Source organism: Pogoniulus pusillus, chromosome 8, assembly GCF_015220805.1.
Source record: "Pogoniulus pusillus isolate bPogPus1 chromosome 8, bPogPus1.pri, whole genome shotgun sequence".
In the NCBI taxonomy this organism is placed as follows: Eukaryota; Metazoa; Chordata; class Aves; order Piciformes; family Lybiidae; genus Pogoniulus; species Pogoniulus pusillus.
The window spans coordinates 25,301,026-25,322,197 of record NC_087271.1 but is presented as its reverse complement, the minus strand read 5'-3'; the positions used below and the strand labels follow the sequence as shown (position 1 = coordinate 25,322,197).

The 21,172-nt window shown below is 45.6% G+C and overlaps 2 protein-coding genes across 5 annotated transcripts in view; both read left to right on the top strand.

The window, feature by feature from the left end:
- The window catches only part of RPS8 (ribosomal protein S8), a 157,865-nt gene that overhangs the window by 80,972 nt on the left and 55,721 nt on the right, over positions 1-21,172 (top strand). The gene's annotated exons all lie outside the window — the stretch shown is intronic.
- The window catches only part of RNF220 (ring finger protein 220), a 244,999-nt gene that overhangs the window by 220,178 nt on the left and 3,649 nt on the right, over positions 1-21,172 (top strand). For all 4 annotated transcript variants that reach the window (XM_064147710.1, XM_064147713.1, XM_064147712.1 and 1 more), the window contains 2 exons: positions 11,242-11,350; positions 12,479-12,553. In XM_064147710.1, coding sequence (XP_064003780.1) covers positions 11,242-11,350; positions 12,479-12,553 — 184 coding nt within the window. The remainder of the gene's footprint in view (positions 1-11,241; positions 11,351-12,478; positions 12,554-21,172) is intronic.

The window sequence follows — 21,172 nt, the reverse complement described above, 5'->3', positions numbered from 1 at the left end:
CTAATCTGTCGGGGTGGGTCATAAATCAGGCAGACAACATCATTAATCAGGGATGGGACAGAAGTGGAAGGAGGTGGGCCTGGAGCTGCCATCCTCAGTGGGAAGGGGGTTGTACTTTTTTGTTGTTGTTGTAAAACAAATCTTGTTTGTGATTCTGCTTGGCCCCAGCCGTGCTGCCTGCATAATAGCAAACCCGGACACAAGGCTCTTTAAGTGAGTGTGCTACCTCTGCTAGAAACCTTGCAATCTGAGCCTGCCAAGCATTAAATCCCTTTATAATTATCTTCTTTATATAACACTTCATGCTTATCATGCTTCATTGGATGAGATGTTCGTTGGGTTAAAACAAGGGATTTAGAGACAAAAAACAATTGTGTTTGTTTTATTTTTCCTGTCTCCTCTTTCCTCCCCTTTCCACCCCCTGCTTTGCCTCTTTCCAATCTAATTCTTCCAAAAGCATCAGCTCCAGAGGAGATCTGGCATGCAGCAGCATAGGAAGGAACATCAGTTAAAATTAAACAAAGTTTAGGCTAGGGTCCTTGTGCAAAGGGCCAAGCGTGTGAAAACAGTTGGAGAAGTAGCAGTGTCTGTCATGGGGACACTGCTGCTAGGCATGTGGGTCGGGGTGGGAGCAGAGTGAGTCTATTAACCCAACAGAGGCCTGAAAGGGAAGGAGCCACACTTGGGCTGGTGCCTCAGAGGGAAGAAGAAGCTGTTGAGAATTCACACCAGAGGATAAGCAATCCCAGCCCTTCCACGTAGCCTCATAGCTTTGATGGGAGACAAGAACATCAAACAGCAAAGAGTGTATTAAAAATTAGCTTGAGTCATAAATTAACCAACCCTTTGTGCATGATGCTGCTGATGGGTCCAGTCTCAGATCAACTTGTGTAGACTTGAGAGAAGCTGAACTGAAGCATGGGATTGTCAAAGACAGACCGAGGGAGCTGCTGGGCTGTGCTGCGCTGCTTGTGTCCAGTTTTTCCTTCCTTAGATTTTATCCCCTCAGTTAGTAATTCAGTAATGTGTAGCATGTGCTTCCTTTAACTGTTCAGTTGAAGCTGCCATGTGGCAACAATGGTCTCAAACGTTATTATCACCACCACAACCGGAATTGTGTCAGAATTGTGGCTCATCACAGACTGATGGTGGTGGTTAAAGAAGCTCAGCAAAGCAGACTGACTGTATGACCTCAGAGCTGGGAGAAGGCAGTATCTTCATTTAATGCAGCTGTGTCGAAACCTTTGGTATAAAGCTCATTCCTTAGGGCAGTTTTTGGTAGATTTTGACATCATGCGTAGAGGTATTCTTACATCTGTTGAACTTGTGATGTTTTGGTGCTGAAACACCTGCAAGCCCAAGGTGGTTGCCAACTTCAGGGGGGCAGTAGCATCCCTGTCCCATAACTGGTGTGAAAAAAATCCCAGCAAGGAATTTTATTCCTATGCTAAGGACAGGGTTTAGACATCTTGCCATTCGTGCCTCTTTGCTTGCCCCTTCTTTTCCTTTTTTCCCTTTCCTTTTTTTTTCCCTCCTTAGTTTCAGAAATGCTGTTAACTTTAATTTGTGGAGTTGCTTCCTGGCAATGAAAAATCAATGGGGGGCTATCGCAGTGTGAAATTCGACTGTCACTGTTGAGCTATAGAGTTAGCAAGATGTTTTAGAAGGTAAAAAATAAATCGTGGCCCAGCAAGTGCTCAGCTGTGCTATTTCAAAGGGGATATGAGGCTGATGGTCCGTTAGAGGGTACTTCAGTTAGATGGATGATGATTCCCTGTGAAATATTGGAGTTATTCCATAGGTAAGAGAAACTTTAGCTTGTAAAACACAAACAGCTGCCTTCTAGCAGACAAATTCTGCCCTTAGATGTGTGAGCAGCTTGTCAGATAGAGGACTCATCCCTAAAATTAGCTTGTTGTGTTTAACAATGTCTCTAATGGAGCATTGTAGATCCTGCAGTGTTCCTTCTGAAAATATTTTGAGGATGTGATTGTTTATTCACATCCCTTACCTACCCTGCAAGAATTAAGAGGCAGAGACTTGGGGTTTTTTAGGAAATGTTGTTATGGTACTCAGATGCTCTCAAGAGAAAAGTAGCAATTATTTTTACATAGGCTGCATTCCCTGTTTGGGTGGAAACGTTCTTTTGAAGAGCAGAAAAGGGATCATGTTGTGCCCCATCCGCTGCTGGTTTGCTGTTGCTCTTGTGCATCTGTTGAAGGGCAGCCCTGGCTGCACAGGCTGGCTGTGTGCTGGCATTAATGGGGCTACTGCTTTCTTTGGCACTTAGTGGCTATTGTGGCAGGACTCAGTAAGTGTGCTGTGCTGTGCCAGCTGCTGTATGACAACAGGATAATTGTAATTACAGCTCTTGGTAGTTTATGCATTTCTTAGATTATAGTTAGTAAGTATAAATATTAAATAGTATTTAAAGAAAGAAAAATCAACAGTTTGCATTACTTCTCACTAAACAACCTGTGGAGTCAGTAGTTATTTCTCTTACACTTGCATGCACAGTTGCAGTACCACTGAGGGAAACTTAATCCTGCAAGAAAGGAGTGTTAAGCTGCATTTAGTTGGAGTTTGGTGAAGATTTCCCAGAGAGTTTAAAGACAGAAGAATTCATTATGCTTTCATTCTTCCTTGGCCCCTGTAACACAGAACCCAGCACTGCCTATACAGAAGCAGTGTAATAGTAAGTAGTTAATTACCATAGTTAATAGCCATGTTGATTTTCTTCTTTTTTTGCCCTCGTCAATGCTTGTCCTAACTACTCGCTCCCCACCACTGTAGGCACTTCATCCTATTTCTACATTCACTTCTTTCTTCCTTCTTGACATCTTCTGTCTGCAAGATACTGCTGTTTCCCACTCAGTTGCATAAGCATTCCTGCTTTGACCCCAGGTAGCCAGCTCCTGACCTGTCCTTCCCCTATGTTGCGAGTTTCCTCTTCCAGCTCTTGGACCACAATTGGTTATGTGACACTAATGTGCCATGGCCTCCCTTAATAGCCTCGTGTTTCTTTTTGAAGGCATGATTACCTTAAATGATGCTAATTCTGATCCTTTCTTTCCCTGTGAAGGAAACAGCAACAGTGTAAAAGTCCTGGGGCAGCAGTTGTAGGAAGCTGTCTGGAGAATGTGTTATCACGCTGCCCTTGTATACCTCCAATCAGCAGTCATGAATGGAAGTTCTGGAAAGCATATCACCTCCACAGTAAAGCCCTTAAAAGGCTACAGATGAATCCAAGTGCTGCTGTAGTAGCATAGATATTTCCTGTTTATTTCAGCCCTTTGGATGCAGGCCATGGGAGTAGAAGGCATTTCATTGTGCACAGAGGCTAGCCGCAAGTTTTGGATGCATGTGCAGCCTTCTGAACACCTTTCAGCCCTAGGAATTTGGTATTGCTTTTTCACTTCAGGGAAATTTTGCAATTTTGCATGCTGATCATCCAGCCAAAGCTACCAATAATCCCAGACCACCTCCAGGCCACAGTACAATGGCAGGTTACAGCTGCCGTAAGTCTTTCAGTAGAAAAATATACCTGAGTAGCTATATGTAGAGCTTGGTCATAACCCAAACATGTTTATATATGGATAGATGGAGGCAAGTTTCAGTAAACTGGAACATCTAACCAGTGTCAGCAAAGGAGGGCCTGCATTTTCTGTTTCTACTGCCTGTCTTTTGCAGCCCTCATTTACATTAAGACAGAGACTGTGATGCACCTTCACAGATCTGATAGGAATGCATGTAGGGTCAGCAGGATAAAGGATACCTTTGAAACTCAAACTGAGATATTAGGACAACTAGATCATAGAATCAGCCAAGTTGGAAGAGACCTCCAAGCTCATCCAGTCCAACCTATCACCCAGCCCTGTCCAATCAACTAGACCATGGCACTAAGTGCAATTATTTCTATTTAGGAACTTCGTTTAGAGAATCATTTTCTAACTCAGCCTGTGGTGCCTCGACAAAACCTTACTGCAGAAAAATACTTGTCTGTAGCATGGCTTTCTCCTTTACAGCCAGAGCTGCTCCAGTAAAGCAGTGGGATTGCATTTATTTTCTCTTTGGAACAGGGGACATAGTCTCTAAATCGAAGTCAGAATGACCCGTGCATTCTTTCTCCCAGCTTTCATGTCGAACCATAATTGCTCAAATGGCACATTTAAAATTTTGGCCCAAGCTCAGACTTTCACTAGCTGCCTTTTTAAATCAGTCCCAGTGGCCAGCAGATACTGCATAGCCCTACAAATGCATCTAAACATGCTGACTCCGAGGCTCCTTCCATTCTCAATGATCAGCGATGCCATCTGTCTCTGTTTTGATTGGGGCTGGGCACATGTGTCCCAGCGAAACACAAGCCAAAAAAAGGAGAGAGAGAAGGAGCCAGCGCCTGAATTCACTTCCCGCTTCTGTAAAGACATTGTTGGGTTCTGTGTTATGGAGGCGGAGGAGATATGAAAGCATAATGAATTCTTCTGTCATTAAATTCTTCAGGGAATCTTTACCCAAGTCCCTACTAAATGCGGCTTAAAAACGCCTTCGTGCTGCGGTAAGCTCCCCTCAGTGGCGTTGCGGTGGTGCGTGCAAGTGTAAGAGAAATAATTCCTCTGTGGGGGGAGAAAAAAAAGAAGCAACATTTTTGGTTTGCATCAAGATGAAATTAGTCAGAAGCAAACTGAATTTGGCAAGCAGATGCTGGTATTAACAAGTTGTGCAAGCAAGTATAAAATAGAGGCGCTTGTGACTTGAGAGAGCCTCAGCGTTGTGTGTGTGTGTGCCCTTGCATGCACCCTGCTCCAAATTCACAACTTAGAACACGGAAATTAGAATGGGGAACATTGCATTATTCATAACTTGGCAACCAGAAGCCAGGGCACTTTGCCAAAATAAACTATTCTCTATAATTACAGGTGAAGCAACATTCTTTAATATCTTACAATACAAAAACATACATTAATCAAGGAAAGAGGAGTTGGTGGTTTTTTTTTTTCCTAGAGGACAATAAATTGGCATCCTTGCCAATTTCCTCAATACATGTGACCATGTTTTACAGGATTATAACTCAGCCTTTTTAAAGAAGGTTAGTCTGAAAACAAATAAATGAGATTTTTAGCAAAATAAAGGGGAACACAGCTCCTAAAGCACTGATGTCGTGACAGATTTCCTTTTAGCAGTGACACTCTCACAGAGCAAGCATCTATACTTCACTTGGTGTACTGCAAAGAGCTTTGCTGGGCAGTTTTCTGCTGCTAGGGATCTGGTCCCTTCTGCTGTAGCCAGCTCATCTAGTGAAATAAAATTGCGGTGCACTGTGCCAGTCTGGTAGCCTGTTTGTTCGGGGGTGATTCACAGTCAATCTGCCACCAGTGCCTAAAGCTAGGTTTCTTTCAGAGACTTAACATACTCAGAGTGCTGGAGCTGAGTCTGTTTCCTTTAAAGCCACCTGTGACTTTTCTTTTTAAAAACTTACTTACCAGTTTAAGTGTTTTACTTGTTAGTAACAAACTCCCTTTTTTTTTTTTGGCTTTATGCTATGTTCTTGCACTCAGTGAGTGCAAAAGGCTTTTGTGTCTGTGTATCTCCTGCTGGCTTCAGTTCTGCTCACCCATATCTACCAAAATAAACTCCTTGCATCGTTAGCATTTGCTGCAGGTGATGCTTACTAAATTTGAGGAGAGGGCAGATTCTTTCACCAGGTTGAAAACAGAAGCACTTCTTATCCCAGAAAACTCAGGGTTGTTTTCAGTAAGTGTTTGAAACTGATAGCGAGGGAGTTGTTGAAGACAACCTATGAGTGAGAGCCAAGGCAGTGTTGTTGTGCTTTGCCATTCCACACTGCTGCCAGCGTCACAGCAGCTATGTGCAGCATGTTACAGGATAATAAAACGTGGTCTCTTCTCTGAAAAAGTTGCCCTCTCACCCAAACATAAATTAGCTACGAAAGGAGGCTTGCAATCCAATGATTGTGCACTGATGTTGGGGTCATTTTTTGGATTACTTCATCAAGTCTTAAAGATTTGTGCCCCACAAAGCAAAGATTGCAGGAGGTTTTCTCTTCTGCAGCGTAGCACTGGTTATGATAATTGTCATCTGTGACCGTGTTGGCTATGGCCAGGAACAATTTCTCTGCTGCTGGTATCTTTCTTTAGCTTGGCTCTGCCTTCAAAGCATTGACTACTCTGCTTCTAATATTTATGATATGTAAGCTGCTAGTGACCTGACCTCTGCCCTCGGTGCAGGAGAACGGCATGTGTGTTCTGCTGGGATCAGGTTCCCCACCTCTGACATGGGAGGATAAAGGCTTTGTTTAAAAATAAAGACATTGCTCTCAGGTTTGTCAGTGGTACTGTACATTTTCCCCTCCACCACTCTGTATTTACAGGCATATGAAAACGAAAATGAATGTATGTGGGAGAGAGAAGAAGGTCAGAATATCAAGTGTCAAAAGCAGCCCGTGAAATTTTATTGGTGTTGCATTTAATCAGCGCTAAGCGTTCTTTACAAGGTACATACAAACAGTGAAATTGTAAAAATTTATGGAATGCTGTGTACAGTGTGGCCACTTAGGAAGGAAGGAAAATTTATATCCAGTCAAAAGAAACCAAATGGGAATGTTTTACAGAGACTCCTCAACAGTGGGGTACATCAGGTGAGATCTCAGTGCAGCGGGATGGAATATTCACTGGGGCTTACTGGTCTTTGAGGTGTTTTTCTGCTGCTTCAGCAGCTAACAGTTTGCATCTTTCCACTGCTTTCAAATAAGCAGGGTGCTGGATGCAGTGATGATATTTTTCTGTACAATGGAAAGGAAACAAGTGAACAGCTGCTACTGATCTCTCTAGTACGTGTCTCTCACTCTTGGGCTCGTTCCAGTCCAACAGTTCCTTGAACAACTCTTAGTATCCAGCTGGGAAGGGTTAACTGAAGCCAATCGCTTTGACATAACATTTTTTGTTTCCTTTTTGGTCCAGCATTTTGTTGATGATAAAGCACAGACTTAGTCAATTGAGAGATTCCAGAGCTGCAGAATCAGAGATAATTTAATTAACGGAATTGCTTGTGATTGCCCACTGGGACGGTGGGTAGGAATTGCTTGATTTAATTTGGAGAAACAAAGATCACATGCATGCTAATGTTTGACAAATAACCAGTGTTTGGGCTAAAGTTTTTTTTGCAAAGAGTGGGGAAGCCAATTCCCTGGGGATATTTCCTAGGAGGTGATTGCTGAGTAACTACTCAAAGCTACAGATAGGTCCTTTTTCCTATTCCACGGTACTTTTGTGCCCTTTTTCTGGTCTTTTGTTTGATCTGAGGAAGGTTGTGCTCAGAGGAAGAAAGTTTGTTCTTATTTTCAGTGCACAAGGAAAAATGCTATGAACAGCAGAAAGACACACAGTGGGCATAAAGACTAAAAGCTATTCCCCACTGCCTGCCCAGTCTCATAGATCTGCTTCCTGGTACCCACCGTCCTCAGTCATGACTGCTAAATTGTTGTAGAACTAACCACAGTCTAGAGAGAAGTGCAAGACTGAGCTTCCTCCACAGGGAGCCCTCTCTTCATGTCTTTGCTCTTACATAAATGTTCTTGCTCCGAGTTCTCTGTGCCTATGGTGAGCATAGCATGGATGTGTCTTCTTGATAGGTCCAGCTCAGTTATCAGTGAAGCCAGTTGTTGCAACGTGGCTGGAGAAGCACCAGCACTGGGGCTCAAGACATTGCTCCTGGCAGCAGTTGTGCTCAGCAGGTCTCTCTAGAGGCTGATACCCAAACACGTCAAAGGGGAGCGCTGGGGCACAAAATTGTTGGAAGAGTCCTCCTACATCCAGCATGAGGTCAAGGCAAAGCAGGGCTGTACACACCAGTTCCTTCTTCCCTGTAATTCCCTCTGCCTCCCTTGGCAAGGTAACTTGTACACAGCCTTGCCCTGTCCGTGAAGCTTGGCTTTCTGACCCTTGTTCCATCCCAGTGGTACCTTGTAAACATACTGTCTGAGCTGCTCCCAGTGTGTCCAGGCAAGCACACACAGGGTGTGCACGCAACAGGGAAGCCTGGGGGAGTTCCCGAGATTGCTGCTGCAGGAAAACTTGCTCCTAAGCGATGCTTATCTTTAGGATACAAGCAGCAGGTTGACGGTAAAATGTCAGTAAATGGAATGGATTGTGTCCCAAGTGTGCTGGCCACCTCGAGAGTCAGACACATGGGAAGTGACTCTTGTCTTTATTCCATCCCTGGAGGTAGTTCCAGTTTCCTTTATTTACTAATGTTCTCCCTATTTCCCTTGACCTCATTTCCTCTGGCTTTTTGGAAGCAGCCACGCAATTATCGCTCACTCCAAGTTGACCCTTGGCCGCCACATCCCTGGTTGCTGCTGCTCCACAGGCTTCCCTGAAATCTCAAGTGCAAAATACTTGGTCGTAGCCAAAACCTCTCTCTCGTGAGATAGGAGCTGCGTCTTCAGCGCCACACCGTGTGTCAGGATCTGTCCAAGCACGCTTGGCAAAGAGAACATGAAGTCTAAACTCTGTCACAGCTGAGCTTTGATCAGCACCGGGAGACAGTGCGGTGGCTAAAGCTCCCTCTTGTACCAATGCACCCCAGTCTTGTTAATAAATGTATATTTAACAATGTCTGGAGCGTATGAAGTGATAATAACTAAATCAATACCTCCCACATTGATTGTCCAGGATCCCTACAGCGTGACGCACGCAGCGATGCGGTAATTTTCCAGCTAACTAGCACCCTGATCTACAGCCCTCCTATTGATTGCCCATTGTATCAGGCAGCCTCTGAGCATTATTGCTTATGCCTCTATTCAGCCTCCTTTTCTGATTCATTCGTTTATTACTGGACAGGTGCGATTATCTCAGAGACTTTCCGAAATTGGCCGATGGGGGTCAGCCATTTAGACTTCTATAAACAAACCATTTTCTATCTCCTCTAGTTGTTGCAGTGGCAAATTTTCCCTTTTCAAGCTCTTGACTGTTATTGGGCTGGGACTGGGGATGAATTGACCTTTGCTTTGATCTGCTCAGGGAATCAACTTTTCCCTTTCCTTGCTGAGTAGCCTATCCTCCTCTGAAGGGAGATGCAGAGTTGAAGTTCCGCCTGCCACCCGCTTTAGGCAGGAGCCACACTCGCTGCCTTTACACTTCCAGTGCCTTTATACGTGCAGGAAGGAGAAATGGATTCCAGAAAGTCAAATTAGAGCTGCAGCTTTCATCCAACATCAGCTTGTTGCTGGGCCAAACTGGAAGGGAAACATTTTTTCTCATCCAGCAATTATCTTCAAGCTATAAATAAATAATTTTCTTTCTTTCTTGACCAAAATGAACACCTGTCTGGGCTTTCTTTAAGAACACCAACATCTCCTAGGATAAAGTTCTTTACAGTGAGGGTGGTGAAACACCGGAGCAGGCTGCCCAGGGAGGTTGTGGATGCTCCCTCCCTGGAGGTGTTCAGGGCTAGGTTGGATGAGGCCTTGAGTGACCTGTTGTAGTGTGAAGTGTCCCTGCCTATGTCAGGGGGTTGGAACTAGATGACCTTTGAGGTCCCTTCCAACCTAAACCATTCTATAATTCTTCTTGGAAGGTGAGATCTCAAGCTGGAACACGATAATAATTTCTACCAATGAGTAGGAACAAGTGGGTATTTCACAACAGGGAGCACTGTCTCTTATTGAAGCTCTTTCATTTTGCTCCAGAGACTATTGACACTAAGAATTGAATCTGCAGTGTCCCTGTCCCCAGGCAGTCTTCACCCACTAGGGGCATGTGTATTTCTTTGCCTTTTTTGCGGTCCTAAAATTATTCAACTATTTCCTAGCAAGTGTAATTTGCAGTGAATCTCTTTCTGATGAAGGTCTCCCCTGGGTTAGCTCTTGCAGAGAGTCTCTGATCTGTACAAAGGTAGGAGTGGAGTTGGAGAAGCTTAGAACACTGGTACTTAGCCACATGGACTCCTGCAGCTTCATTTTCTTCTGAAATGTTATAATTAGAAAAATCAGGATCTTTTTGACTGGCTGTTTCCAGAGCCCTGAGAAAACTCATCAGAATCACCTCATGGGAGGTACCTCAGGTCCCTCCCTGTGTGCCAGTGACAAGTGACTAATGAACAAAGGAGCGAGCTTGTGCGTGCAGTGGGAGTGCTGAGATTGCAGCTCGCTTTATTGGTTGTGGTAATTCCACTAAATCCATCTTTTAGCCACCTGTTGATGAATTATCCCCTGAAAAGGTAGAACATGTAGGTACAACTGTGGGTTATGTTCTTTGTGATTGATGCAGCTTCTGGTGGCAAGGTGCTCTTATGGTTCTTCTGAGCTGGAGTCTGCTCGGACAGGTCTGAAATTCAATGCCATGTAGAAATTACTGCCTTGGTTTGTTTTTTCACAGAAGTGAAAGCCTTAATCTTAATGCACTACTCTAAACCACTTCTGGAGGATGCTTGGGAGCCCCTCCCAATGTCTGCAGTGTGTACAAATCAGATTTTGTAGCATGCTGGAGTGACACATCCTTGTCTGTAATGCTCCTGCATCTCATTTGCTAAGCCTTGCTGTCTGCCCTTGCTTTTAGGCTGGCAAGTTGCTCTTTTTGCCAGCCTCACAGAGCCATGAAACCTTGCAGAACCACTTACCTACCCTCACCACGGTGCCTCTGTGACAAAAGAGATAATGCTGCCCATCAAAAATGACCCTTGGAAATGGGAAAGCAGAGATTGTAAAGCTACTTTTATAGCCACCCTGTTGGCACAGCATCCATTGCTTTTGTTTTCTCTTGGTTTTTTTCTGTATAGGAACCCAAAAAGCTAGATGTTTCCTTAAGATAAAAGCACTGCGTTGATCCTCTGAGATGAGCTGGTTTTGTGTTTCACAAGGTTGATGGTCAGCAAAGACCCCCATTCTGTAAGGGGAAGAGCAGCTTTTCTTGCCCACAGAAAGTTTTCTGTCCAGCTTTACAGCAGCATACCAAACCTTATCCAAAGTGCGTAAACATGCTCTGTATGAGGCTGGCAACCCCAGTCCTGTTGTGTTCTGTTGGGATATGTTTGGAAGTGTTTAGTAGGACGCATCAAAGAATTCACACTGGCTCTTTGGGGAATTATTCTTCGCTCCAAGCTGGATGTATTAGTTCAAATGGTGCTATTTCATGTGCAGTACCTGTTGTGGGATACATTTTTTTCCCCCAGACTCTTAATAATCTGGTGTGCTCAGTGGTGCTCACTCTCCATCATCTTTTGCAGAATTACAGAAGACTCTGCAGTGACAACATTTGAAGCGTTAAAGGCTCGTGTCCGTGAGTTAGAAAGGCAGCTTTCCCGTGGGGACCGCTATAAATGTCTCATTTGCATGGTGAGTATCATTCCACTTGTGGTAATGAATCAGAAATGTCTTGGTTATCTTTGCTGAGGAGAGGAGAAGCTTCTCTCCTTTTTCAGGTGAAGTGGGGGCACTCATCTTTGTCCTTATACACCAATTAGCCTTCTAAATGAAAGTCCTCTTAGCAGTTGGAATCTCTGTGTGCACTAGATGCTTTCTTCCACAGGTATTTGTAGCTGTCTATCTGTGGCATGGGTAAAAAAGCCCAAACTCTGGAAGGCTTTCAGCCTTCCTCTAGAAATCTCCCAGCTACCAGCATCCTGTGCAGATTTACATACACGGGCGAGAGCAGAATCTGTGATCTGAGACCCACTGTATGACATGTGAACAGGAACGTTGCCTGAGCATTAGAAGTTGTCCATGTCCTCCTTGGTCTGTGGTGATGCCGTGGCCTTCTTAAAGAAGGGCATCAGCTCCCTCTGATGGTCTGAGCCTGCAAAGCTCTGCATCTCCTGATCGGTTTTCATTCTGCTGATAGCAGGGGAAAATTCTGCTTAGTCGTGGGCTCCCTCTCCAGCTTCAGCTTAATGCATGATGCTCTGTCTCTCTCCTAGCTCACAGCTGGTAAGTATGGGAGGACACTTCCCATCTCTTGTCCTACAGAAGGGAGAACAACTTGTTGCTGATTTCCAGAGGTTTATTTAGCAATGATAGCAAATGCTCAAGTATGTCTGCTGGAATAGCAGCAGCATTCTTGAGATGTAGTTAAGCTGTTCCTGCAGAGCTAAGAGTTGTGATAAGGGTTAATCTTACCCCGACTCTGGTTTTTGAATGATCTAGCGACCTTTCTGATGAGAATAATAGCAGGTGGCCACAGCAGCTTCAGATGCTCTTGTGATAACTGTGCTGAGCCAGGTCACCACTTGAGTGGATTATGGGCTTCCAACAGGAGTTCTGGAAAGCCAGAGAAACGGACTGGGAGACTTTCTGCCTCTGCTACACAAACATTACAAAAATGCAAATTGAGATGATGCACAAGAGATTTTTTTATGCAAAATGCAAGGTGATGCTACCCACAAAGAAAGGTTTTGTGATAGGTTTGGGAGCCAAGAATCATTAAATCCCAGCTGCAGAAATAACCTGTTTGCTTCTTCTCCTCAGGACTCCTACACAATGCCCCTGACTTCCATTCAGTGCTGGCATGTGCACTGTGAAGAATGCTGGCTGCGGACTCTGGTGAGGCTCTTGGCTACTTTCTTGCTGACTTGTTGGCTTTTTCCTTTCTTACAGGATACTTTATTTTAAATCACCACAGGAAAAGGTGCTTTTTGCTTTATTTTGAACAATCTGAGTGCTGTGCATGCAGACTTCCCAAGCCTTGCTGCTTAGCACTCCACTCTGGCTTTGACCTAAGTGAATTTCATGAGTCATCATGACCAAAGTGCAGTCCTGCCCCTCGCTTTCTTTCCTGCTGCCATGGGGACAGCCATTGCTTGTGTAAGGGACAACCTTGCCTTACAGTAATTTCTTGTGGGGCATCCATTCAGAGAACTGTGAGAATGGAGGTCAAATCCACCAAGATTTTGTGGAATGAGCAGCTTCTGAGAAACTTAATATTCTCCTGAAGCAAAGGGAATCATCTTCAGGGCAGAGGATATGGAAAGGAGCTTTATGAATACAAATTTATGTTTTTCTGGTTATTTGAAACAACACTGTGTAGTTTTCAGGCATATGCCATTTGGTTTGGAAGATTGGGGACTACCCTGAACACTGAATTGGTCACCCAGTGCAGTAGTCATTTATACAGATATTAAAGGACATCAGGTTAAAATGCAAGGTGTTACTAAATAAACTGTTTTCTTTCCTGTGTTAAAACTGTGGACTTTATAATTAGCTTTTCATGTCCCCCGTGCAGCTGGTTTTCAAGCTTTCATTTTGCTCATGGCAGGGAGTGGAAACTAGTCAGTTGTGATTTCTAGTTCTCCTGTTAGCAAGATGATGCAAGATGATGCCCTGTTGGGTTGCAAACAATGTAAGAGAATACCACTCCTAAAAACTGTTCCTGTAAGACATTACAGAATCTACTTTATAGAACATGCTGTGTGTTTGGAATTATGATAGAGCTGATCACACTCCTTTAAATCCTGCCTCTTAAAAGTCTTGTCCAAGAAAAGTTACCAGGATGGTGAAGTGCCTGTGGGCTTGAGTACTAATAGCAACTCAATAACTTGGCTATCCCTTGGGCTGTATTTTATAGCTCTTTAGCTGCACCCTGTCACTATTTAGATTATACAAGCTTTGGTAAACATTTTAGCAGCATGTTATAAAAGACACATATGTGGGTACGTAGCTGTGAGGTGTTTGGATGAATGGGTGCTCTGCCACCTTGGCTAAGCAAAGAGTAATCTTGTTCTTCAGAGGTGCTACAAGCAGAGGACAAAACACTAATTTCTTTTTAACTTCCTTTACTCTGAAGTCTTTGTCCTCTCCCTAGCAGCCTCATGTCATCTTTTAAATCTGTGGCACCAATGTCAGGCCGTTCTTAGACTCAGCAGCAACTTAGTTCAACTTCAGTCAGGCCTTTTTGTTTCGAGTACAGCAGTCAGGGCTGTTCATGGGAGAGGGGAATCCCCCTCACCTCCAAGTGCTATGGGGTTAGCATTTACCCTTGCAGAGGTGGAGCCATCCTCCCTCTTCCTTATCTTCCACTAAAAGGTGGGGATGGAGCTGGCCTTGTGCTATGTGGACACGGCTCTTCTGCCAGACAGGCAGGCGGGATGGGAGTAGTCCAGCAAAACATCGCGTTAGGATTTGGCACTTGCATAGGGGAAGCAATTAATAAGTGACTACTCATGTGTTCCCCAGTCCTAGCCTCTCCCTGCAGCCCCCAATTTATTAAACCAGGCCTTTTCACAAGGCATGCTTGCACTCCCTCTCCCGTCTCAGAAAACTCTCCCAGCCTGTGTTCGCATGTTTCTAATGTAACCATTAAAATGTAGCCCGAAGACAGCAATAAAAACCCTGGAACGCCTTGGTGCTTTTGTGTCTTGATCAAAGTCAATGTGTGTAATCTCGTTAAGACTGCCCTCCTTCCCCCCTCCTTTTTTATGAATTTAATGGCATACAGCAGCTGGGCTCAGTGTTTAATGCTCACCAACCTGCATTGTTCTAATTAAGGTATCTCCTTTTATTTCGGGCACAAAAGAGACTCTTGTGCTTTTTAACAAGCGAGGAGCTGTGGGATAGTGTGTGTAATAATGGCTGCTCTTACCTTTCCCTGGACATAAAGCCGGCTCCCCAGCGGGGCCGGGAGGAGGGAGCCTGCGCGTGCAGCACACATGGAAAGACTTGGCTGGGGGAAAGGGGCAGCATTTTTCTTCTGTTGTGCAATAAACAATTTGTTGGAGTTAATAGGAGTTGGGGCAAGGGGGTTGTGTCAGGCTTCCGGCCCCTTTTGAACATTCTGGAGATCTGCCATCCCTGCTGGTGAAAAGTCCCCTTTCTCCTGTGTGCCTGTGCTTTATGTGCCCAGCCAAGATCTAATATTAAATTAGAGTGTGAGTGTGTCTGACAGGGAGAGAGGGAGGACCACGTATTGAACAAGACCCTGGAATGAAGGCTCGGAGTGCCTGGGAGCACTTCTAAACCTCTGCAGAGTATTGAAGACAGGGTGAAATCTGATGCTCACATCTGTCTACAGACCAGAGGAGGTGAAGTGGTTTTTAAAAGGTTTAAGGTTTCCACGCTTTCTAGGATATGATGCTGCAATAATCTGAGCATCTCTAGTGTCCTCTGACTTTGGTGGTGTCAGAGGCTCTGATGAGGATTGGATCTTTAAAGCACTTAGGCTTTCTGAAAATAAAACTTTTGGTCTTCGGGATCTTGATGTCAGATTCCAAAGAGGATCAAGATCATGGCGCTTGCTGAGTTAGCCACTGCTGCAGTGCCGCTGGAGGCTGCTTGGTTAAGTGGTCCTCCTCAGAGTGACTGTGAAGAAAGAGAGAAACTGTCCCTTCACCCAGCATCAGGACATGATAAGTTGAGCAGGTTTCTCTCTTTCCACTTCCTCTGAGAACAGAACCAGACTGCCTGAGGGCTGTGGTTCAGAGGCCACAGGCTAAAGGTGTACTGTGTGTGGAATATGTGCTGAGCAGCTCTGTGGCTGCAGGCACAATAGGAATGGAGATAGGGAGAGAGGTACATGAATGTGTTGCTTGATGCTGTGTGATCGTGCCTAGGTTCCCAGCTATTGGGTCGTCTGGCTTTGTCTACTAGTTTTGTGTTGCTGTGTTAAACCACACCAATGTGCTTGCTACTCCCTACTTGCTGGCTATCTGGGGCACCCCACATAGTGATATTTTTCAGTCATCCATCCTGCATGAAGAGAGCTAGTGGATGTGTGCACTTCACACAGAAACTGGGACGTGAGCCTGGAGTGACTTCCTTGCAATCTCTTTTGAAAATCCTGAGAACACATTCAGGGTCTTCAAAGACAGGAGAGGAAATAGTTTTACAGGAGGGAAGCTTAATCTGAGCAGCAGGAGGTAGGTGAGGTCCATTTCCTTGAACGTGCATCGTCCTTGTGGTGGGTGTCTGTCCTCAGGTGATTGTTGGACTGCAGCCCTGAGTGTTGCTGGGTGATGAGGGATGCATCTCCCTTGCGATGAGGTTTCTCTGCCCCTTCTCTATCTTTCCCCATTAACCAAGGAGGACCCTACAGCTGCTAGTGGATGAGATTCATATTTTTCTTCACTGAGAAGAGTGCTCCACCAGTAGATATTTGCAACCTGCTGCAGTGCTTTGTTGGGGAGGTTTGGAGGAACAGGTTTGATGCATGTCCATCAGCAGCAATTAAGGTGATCCTGCTGGGGGAATGCATTGGTGAGTTCTTGACATGCCTCTTGAGCTATAGTCCTAGGATTTCCCAAACCCTCATATCCTTTCTTATGAAGTAAATGGAGTTAAAAGCCAAGTCAGGCTGCTGTTTGCCAGTGGTGGGGTGTTTGCCACTGTTGAGGGGTGCAGGGGCTGAATGAGCAGGTTTATTTCAAGCAGGTGTACTTTGCTGAGTTTTCCCCACCACCTGTACAGGCAGGTCTGGCATTTCCTGACCCCAGGCTTGGGCTTATTTGTAAGCAACTGCAAGAGGAGGAAAAAAAATACTTCCAAAAAGCTTTCTTCATCACAGAACATGCTTCCAGGGGGATTCATCAATAGATAGGTCTGTTCTGCAGTTGACACGTGTATATCTTGGGTAGATGACACGACTACATTCTTGTCCTTGTTGCTTTCTCTGAGCTATAATACCATGTATCCCGTGCAGGCTGAGTATTTTTGTAACAAACAGTGAAGTTATAGAAAAATCCTTCCAGGCAATCCCTTAGTGGTTTCAGCAGCATGGGGACCTCCTGAATCAACAGTTGCATGGAGACTGCTGTGCTTGAATGGTGTCCCCATCTGACATGAGGTTGTGCAGTTATTTATTAATGTCTAAAAGTTTTGTCCTCCCAACAACCCCTGGGGGTGAGCTCCAGCCTTTGAGGAGGCTCTGAAAAAGTTGTTCTCCTGCTTGCTTTAACTCTGCTACCCTACAACAGCAGTGAGAGGGTGCCTGCTTCTCTATTCTCTAGGAAGTAGCATTTATGGAGAAGCTGCCACTTGGTGTAGAGGCATGGGTGGGAGAGGGGGCTGTCACCATGATTGGGAATTGGATCTTTGAGTTCAATTCCTCTCCTGTCAGAAACTGGCTCTTGGTTTAGCTCCCTCCTGTCATCTCTTGGCTTTGGTTTTCCTTCCTATAAAATAGGCAACCTTTGAACCCAAGTTTGACAGGGACACTAAGTAAGGCAAAGTTGTTCTGTGTGCATGTGTGTGTCTATTCTCTGTGCCTGCTAGTGTGTTCTGCTTGGAAATTGCCCATTTTTAGACCCACAGGACAGCAGGAAGTGCCTAAATCCTTCCTTTTGAGTTTTCTTGCTTTAGCCAATTTATAGCAGGCGTCATGCCATTTTTTTTTTAAGAGGCAACTTTAAGACAAAAAACTCCAATCCTTCCTGGCACCATGTGAGCCCTAACGACTTCTCAACATCTCAGCTCTCGTTAATGTATTTTTCAAACTACTGCCCAAGTGATTAGCCTGTATTGTGGATCAATCACTTGCCAAATTTTAATTAAGAAAGGAGGAGAAAAAATAAACTCCATCCTGGTTCCAGCCCCTTTTCTTTGCTTTGTAACAGCCCTGGAGCAAACTTCATGCAGCAGAGTTTTATAAACCCCCTCAAAACTGGGGTTTATAATGGAAAAGCTGAGGTGGCCTTTTACTCTAGCACACACAGCTATAACAGATCAAGGGTTTTCCATGAAGCTATGATGAAAGGAGCAGAAGGATCTGGAAAAAAAACAGCAAGAAAGAAATGGCCGACAGGTGGGACTTATTATTCCACAGCATTTTTATTTCAAGGGAAAAGTTTAGTAACCCCAGCTGGCAGGTGAGCAGTGGGAGAGCAAAAGCTTTCTCATTGTGCCTATGCCAGCATGTATGTGTGTGTGTGTGTGTGTGTACAAGCTCATGTGCCTCCCTACAAGAGAGGAGAGCATAGATGGCAGTGCCAATGAATGTTGTACACCTACACCGGAAAGTCAGATGTAAGGAACAAGGTTATAAGCAATCTAGAAAGAAAGAAATATCAGGACTTAGTTGTGAAATTAACAGACATGCTGATGTGTGCAGAGGATGACAGTTTTGTTTAATAAAAAAAAAATTAAAAGGCTGCCTTGAGGGTCCAAAGTAATTTTTTTTTGCTTGAACTGAGCATAAGGAGACCCAGAGACCTGGGCCCGGTATGTGATGTGCACTCAGCCTGTGCAGCACTCAGGCCAGCCTGTTGAAGGTCTCTAGGATGCTGTTGTTGACCCCAGTGTAGCCAAGCTTCAGATGAGCTGCCCGTCCCACACCACTGCATTAAATCAGTCTGTGGTCATGTGGCTTTTGCAGGAAGTGGGCCAAGCTACATGAGAACTTGGCCCTGGATGTCCGTGTGCAGCTCTTAGCTTTGGGTCAAGAAAGTGGATCCTTCTAAAGCTATTGGCATTGTGGTACAGAAAGCAGATCGTTGGGACAGAGATCCTGTGTTGGGCAGGGTCCATCCACCCATCTTCCCTTTCCCTGCGGTGTGAAGGATTTGTATACTTTACCTTGATTTGCCTCAGAAGAGAGGGTCATAGCTGCAGTCAGTTCACTTAGGCTTGTTCTGCCATCCTGTGGGCTGTGGAGGAGTTATGCTTAATAGTGTGCACCTGACAGCCTCTGGGGAGACCTGGGCTGGGTGGCTTTGCATGGCATCTGCCCTTCCAGAATTTCCCACATCGAGCTATCAAGTCTGTCGGGGAGCTAGCCTTTGCTGAGAGTCACACACATCTGCCTGCAGCTGCCTCAGTCAACCTCCAAATCCCAGAACAGGGCACAAGGTGCAAGACAATGGGTGGCAGCAGCTGAGGTTCGCTTTAACAAGAGAAGTCAGGAGGGTTCAGTGTGCCTCCGCACCCAGGGACCACCAGACATCGCCAACAGCAGCAGAGCCAGAGCAAAACGACTGCTGGAGTGCTTTTCAGCATTGCACAGGAGCACTGAGGAATAAGCTGGCCATGTGTTTAGGTGGCAGTAAGCACTTTTCCTTCATGCTTCACCCCGCACTGAAGGCAGGGTGAAGCATTTGATGGGTCAGGGGACTGGTTCAGCAGAAGGTGCCCCTCCTTGGTGCATTTTGCACAGCTAGATACTCCGGGTACTCAGCTGGATGCTTTTTTGCAGCTTGCCAATAAGATGTGTCCATCCTGAGAAGGAGAACATGAACACAGATGTGTGCAGTAGCCACATCTGGAATGCCTTAGAGTCCCCATGCATGTTTACTTCTGCTTGTCAGGGCACATGGGAAAGCTCACATGGGCAGCTGCCAACTACTGCCCCTTTGACAGCACTCTGTGACTTAATTTTTCAGCCAATCAGGTGCAGCAGGCACCTCTGAGGACCAGATAACTGCATGGCAATGTAGGCCTGAGCAGGGACTTGGCTCAAACAGGTTGTTCTGTGACATTAGCATCCAGCTTAGTAAGCCACTCATTGAAGCACTGCTATGTAGCCCAGCCCACAATATCAGAAGGGATGAATGGTTAGGTTTTTCTCCCCTACTTGTTGCTGCTGCAGAAAGTTATTACTGCTACATAGAGGGTCAGTGCTTGCCCTTTTCTGATGCTGGAGAACCAGAGCTCTGTTGTTGAGGACAAGGAAGGGCGCATGTTCTATGACCAGGCTCTGTTAAAGTCCACTGCAGTTAGTCTCTGATCTCATCAGGATTTTAAACCCTTCCTTCCACGTGTGACTTGTGCTTGCTCCTCCCAGCATCCCCCATGCCAAGTCCACTCCACAAAGCTCAGTGTGTGGTGCTGCTCAGTGCATTACACAGGCACAGTGAGATGGCCCCAGCCCCAGAATGCTGACTGTGTAAGCAGGCACAGTAGTTAGAGAAGGAATAAAGTCCCAAACAGACACCAGAGCTAGTTGTATCATATATCCCACCAGTGATCTGTCCCTCTACAGTCTGTTACTCGTCCTAAGAGAGATTCCCAAGACTTCCTGGGTGTCTTGAGTTTCATTCAACTCTGGTTCAACAGGACTTTGCATGTGGCTGTTTTAAATCTCAGATGCAAGTGCCTGTGGTTCCCATGTGTCATCACAGCAGCTCAACTGCAAAGGGCATCAAGTGAAAGCCTAATTGCTCAGAAGTCCAAAGCTCACCAAGCATGCAAAGTCCACCCTTGCCAGGAGTGTTGTGCACTGAGAGCAGAGAGGGGAGCTAATTCGAGGCTGGTCTGCCGTGGCTTTTTGGCAGTAGTCAATACTGCAGAGCAACACACTCTGGCCCTGTGTCCTTGTGAATTACTTGCACCCATGTAAATTTTCTGTACCTAGGGCTCTTTCCTCTGGATTCTTCTTAGTGTAAGGAGCTTCCAGGGAAGAAAGCCTCTGTCCTGTTTCTGCAGGTGTTGTCACAGAGAAGAGAGGACCTTTTGCAAGAATGCTTACCTTTTGTGAGCAGCAGTGTCAGCTCCTCTGCTATAATGTACCCAAATGCAGGCAGCAGTACTGCAGCAGTGTGGCAGGTCCTGCCCTGCAGTCCATGGCCTGCAAGCTACCACACTGCTGCAGATACTGAAATGAGCCCTGCTAGGTAAGAGCTAACAGCACTGCTGAACTGAAGTTCTGCCAGGAAGCCCTGTGCAAGCCATCAGGCTCTCGCATGGCATGCTGCATCCCTGTCAGCTTGCATGTCATGCTGGGCACTGGGTTAGCTGTGGGAAAGGCCCCTCTGACAGCAGCGAGTGAAACTGGGGTACTCGGACAGAGCCTGGCTTAGTCCTGTGCAGCACTGGGTGTTGAAAGCCAGGACATCCCAATTCCCTGTGCTGCTGGTGCTGTGGGCAGGAGGCTGCCTCGCAGCAGAGCCATCTTTTTGTCATTTTTCCCATCAGCTGTCTGTCACATCTGCCAATCTAATGATGACCAGCTTAGGTTGACCCCGATTCTGAGGCTTATTAACACCCTCTTGCTGTCAGGCTTGGTGACAGATGGCACAGCAGCCCTCGTTTTATTTCATGTAGTGTTCCTGTCGGCCACCCATTACCTCGTCCCAGCTCATATCACAGTTTGCTGGTTTCAGCTCACCTCAGCAGAACAGACTCATCTCCACAGTGTCTGCGTGAGCTGGGGAGGGACAGGACAAGGGGTTTTCTTCATGCCAGCAGCTGTGGGACTTTGGCAGGATGGCCAAGGCAGTCCCTGGCGTGTTCCCCTGAAAG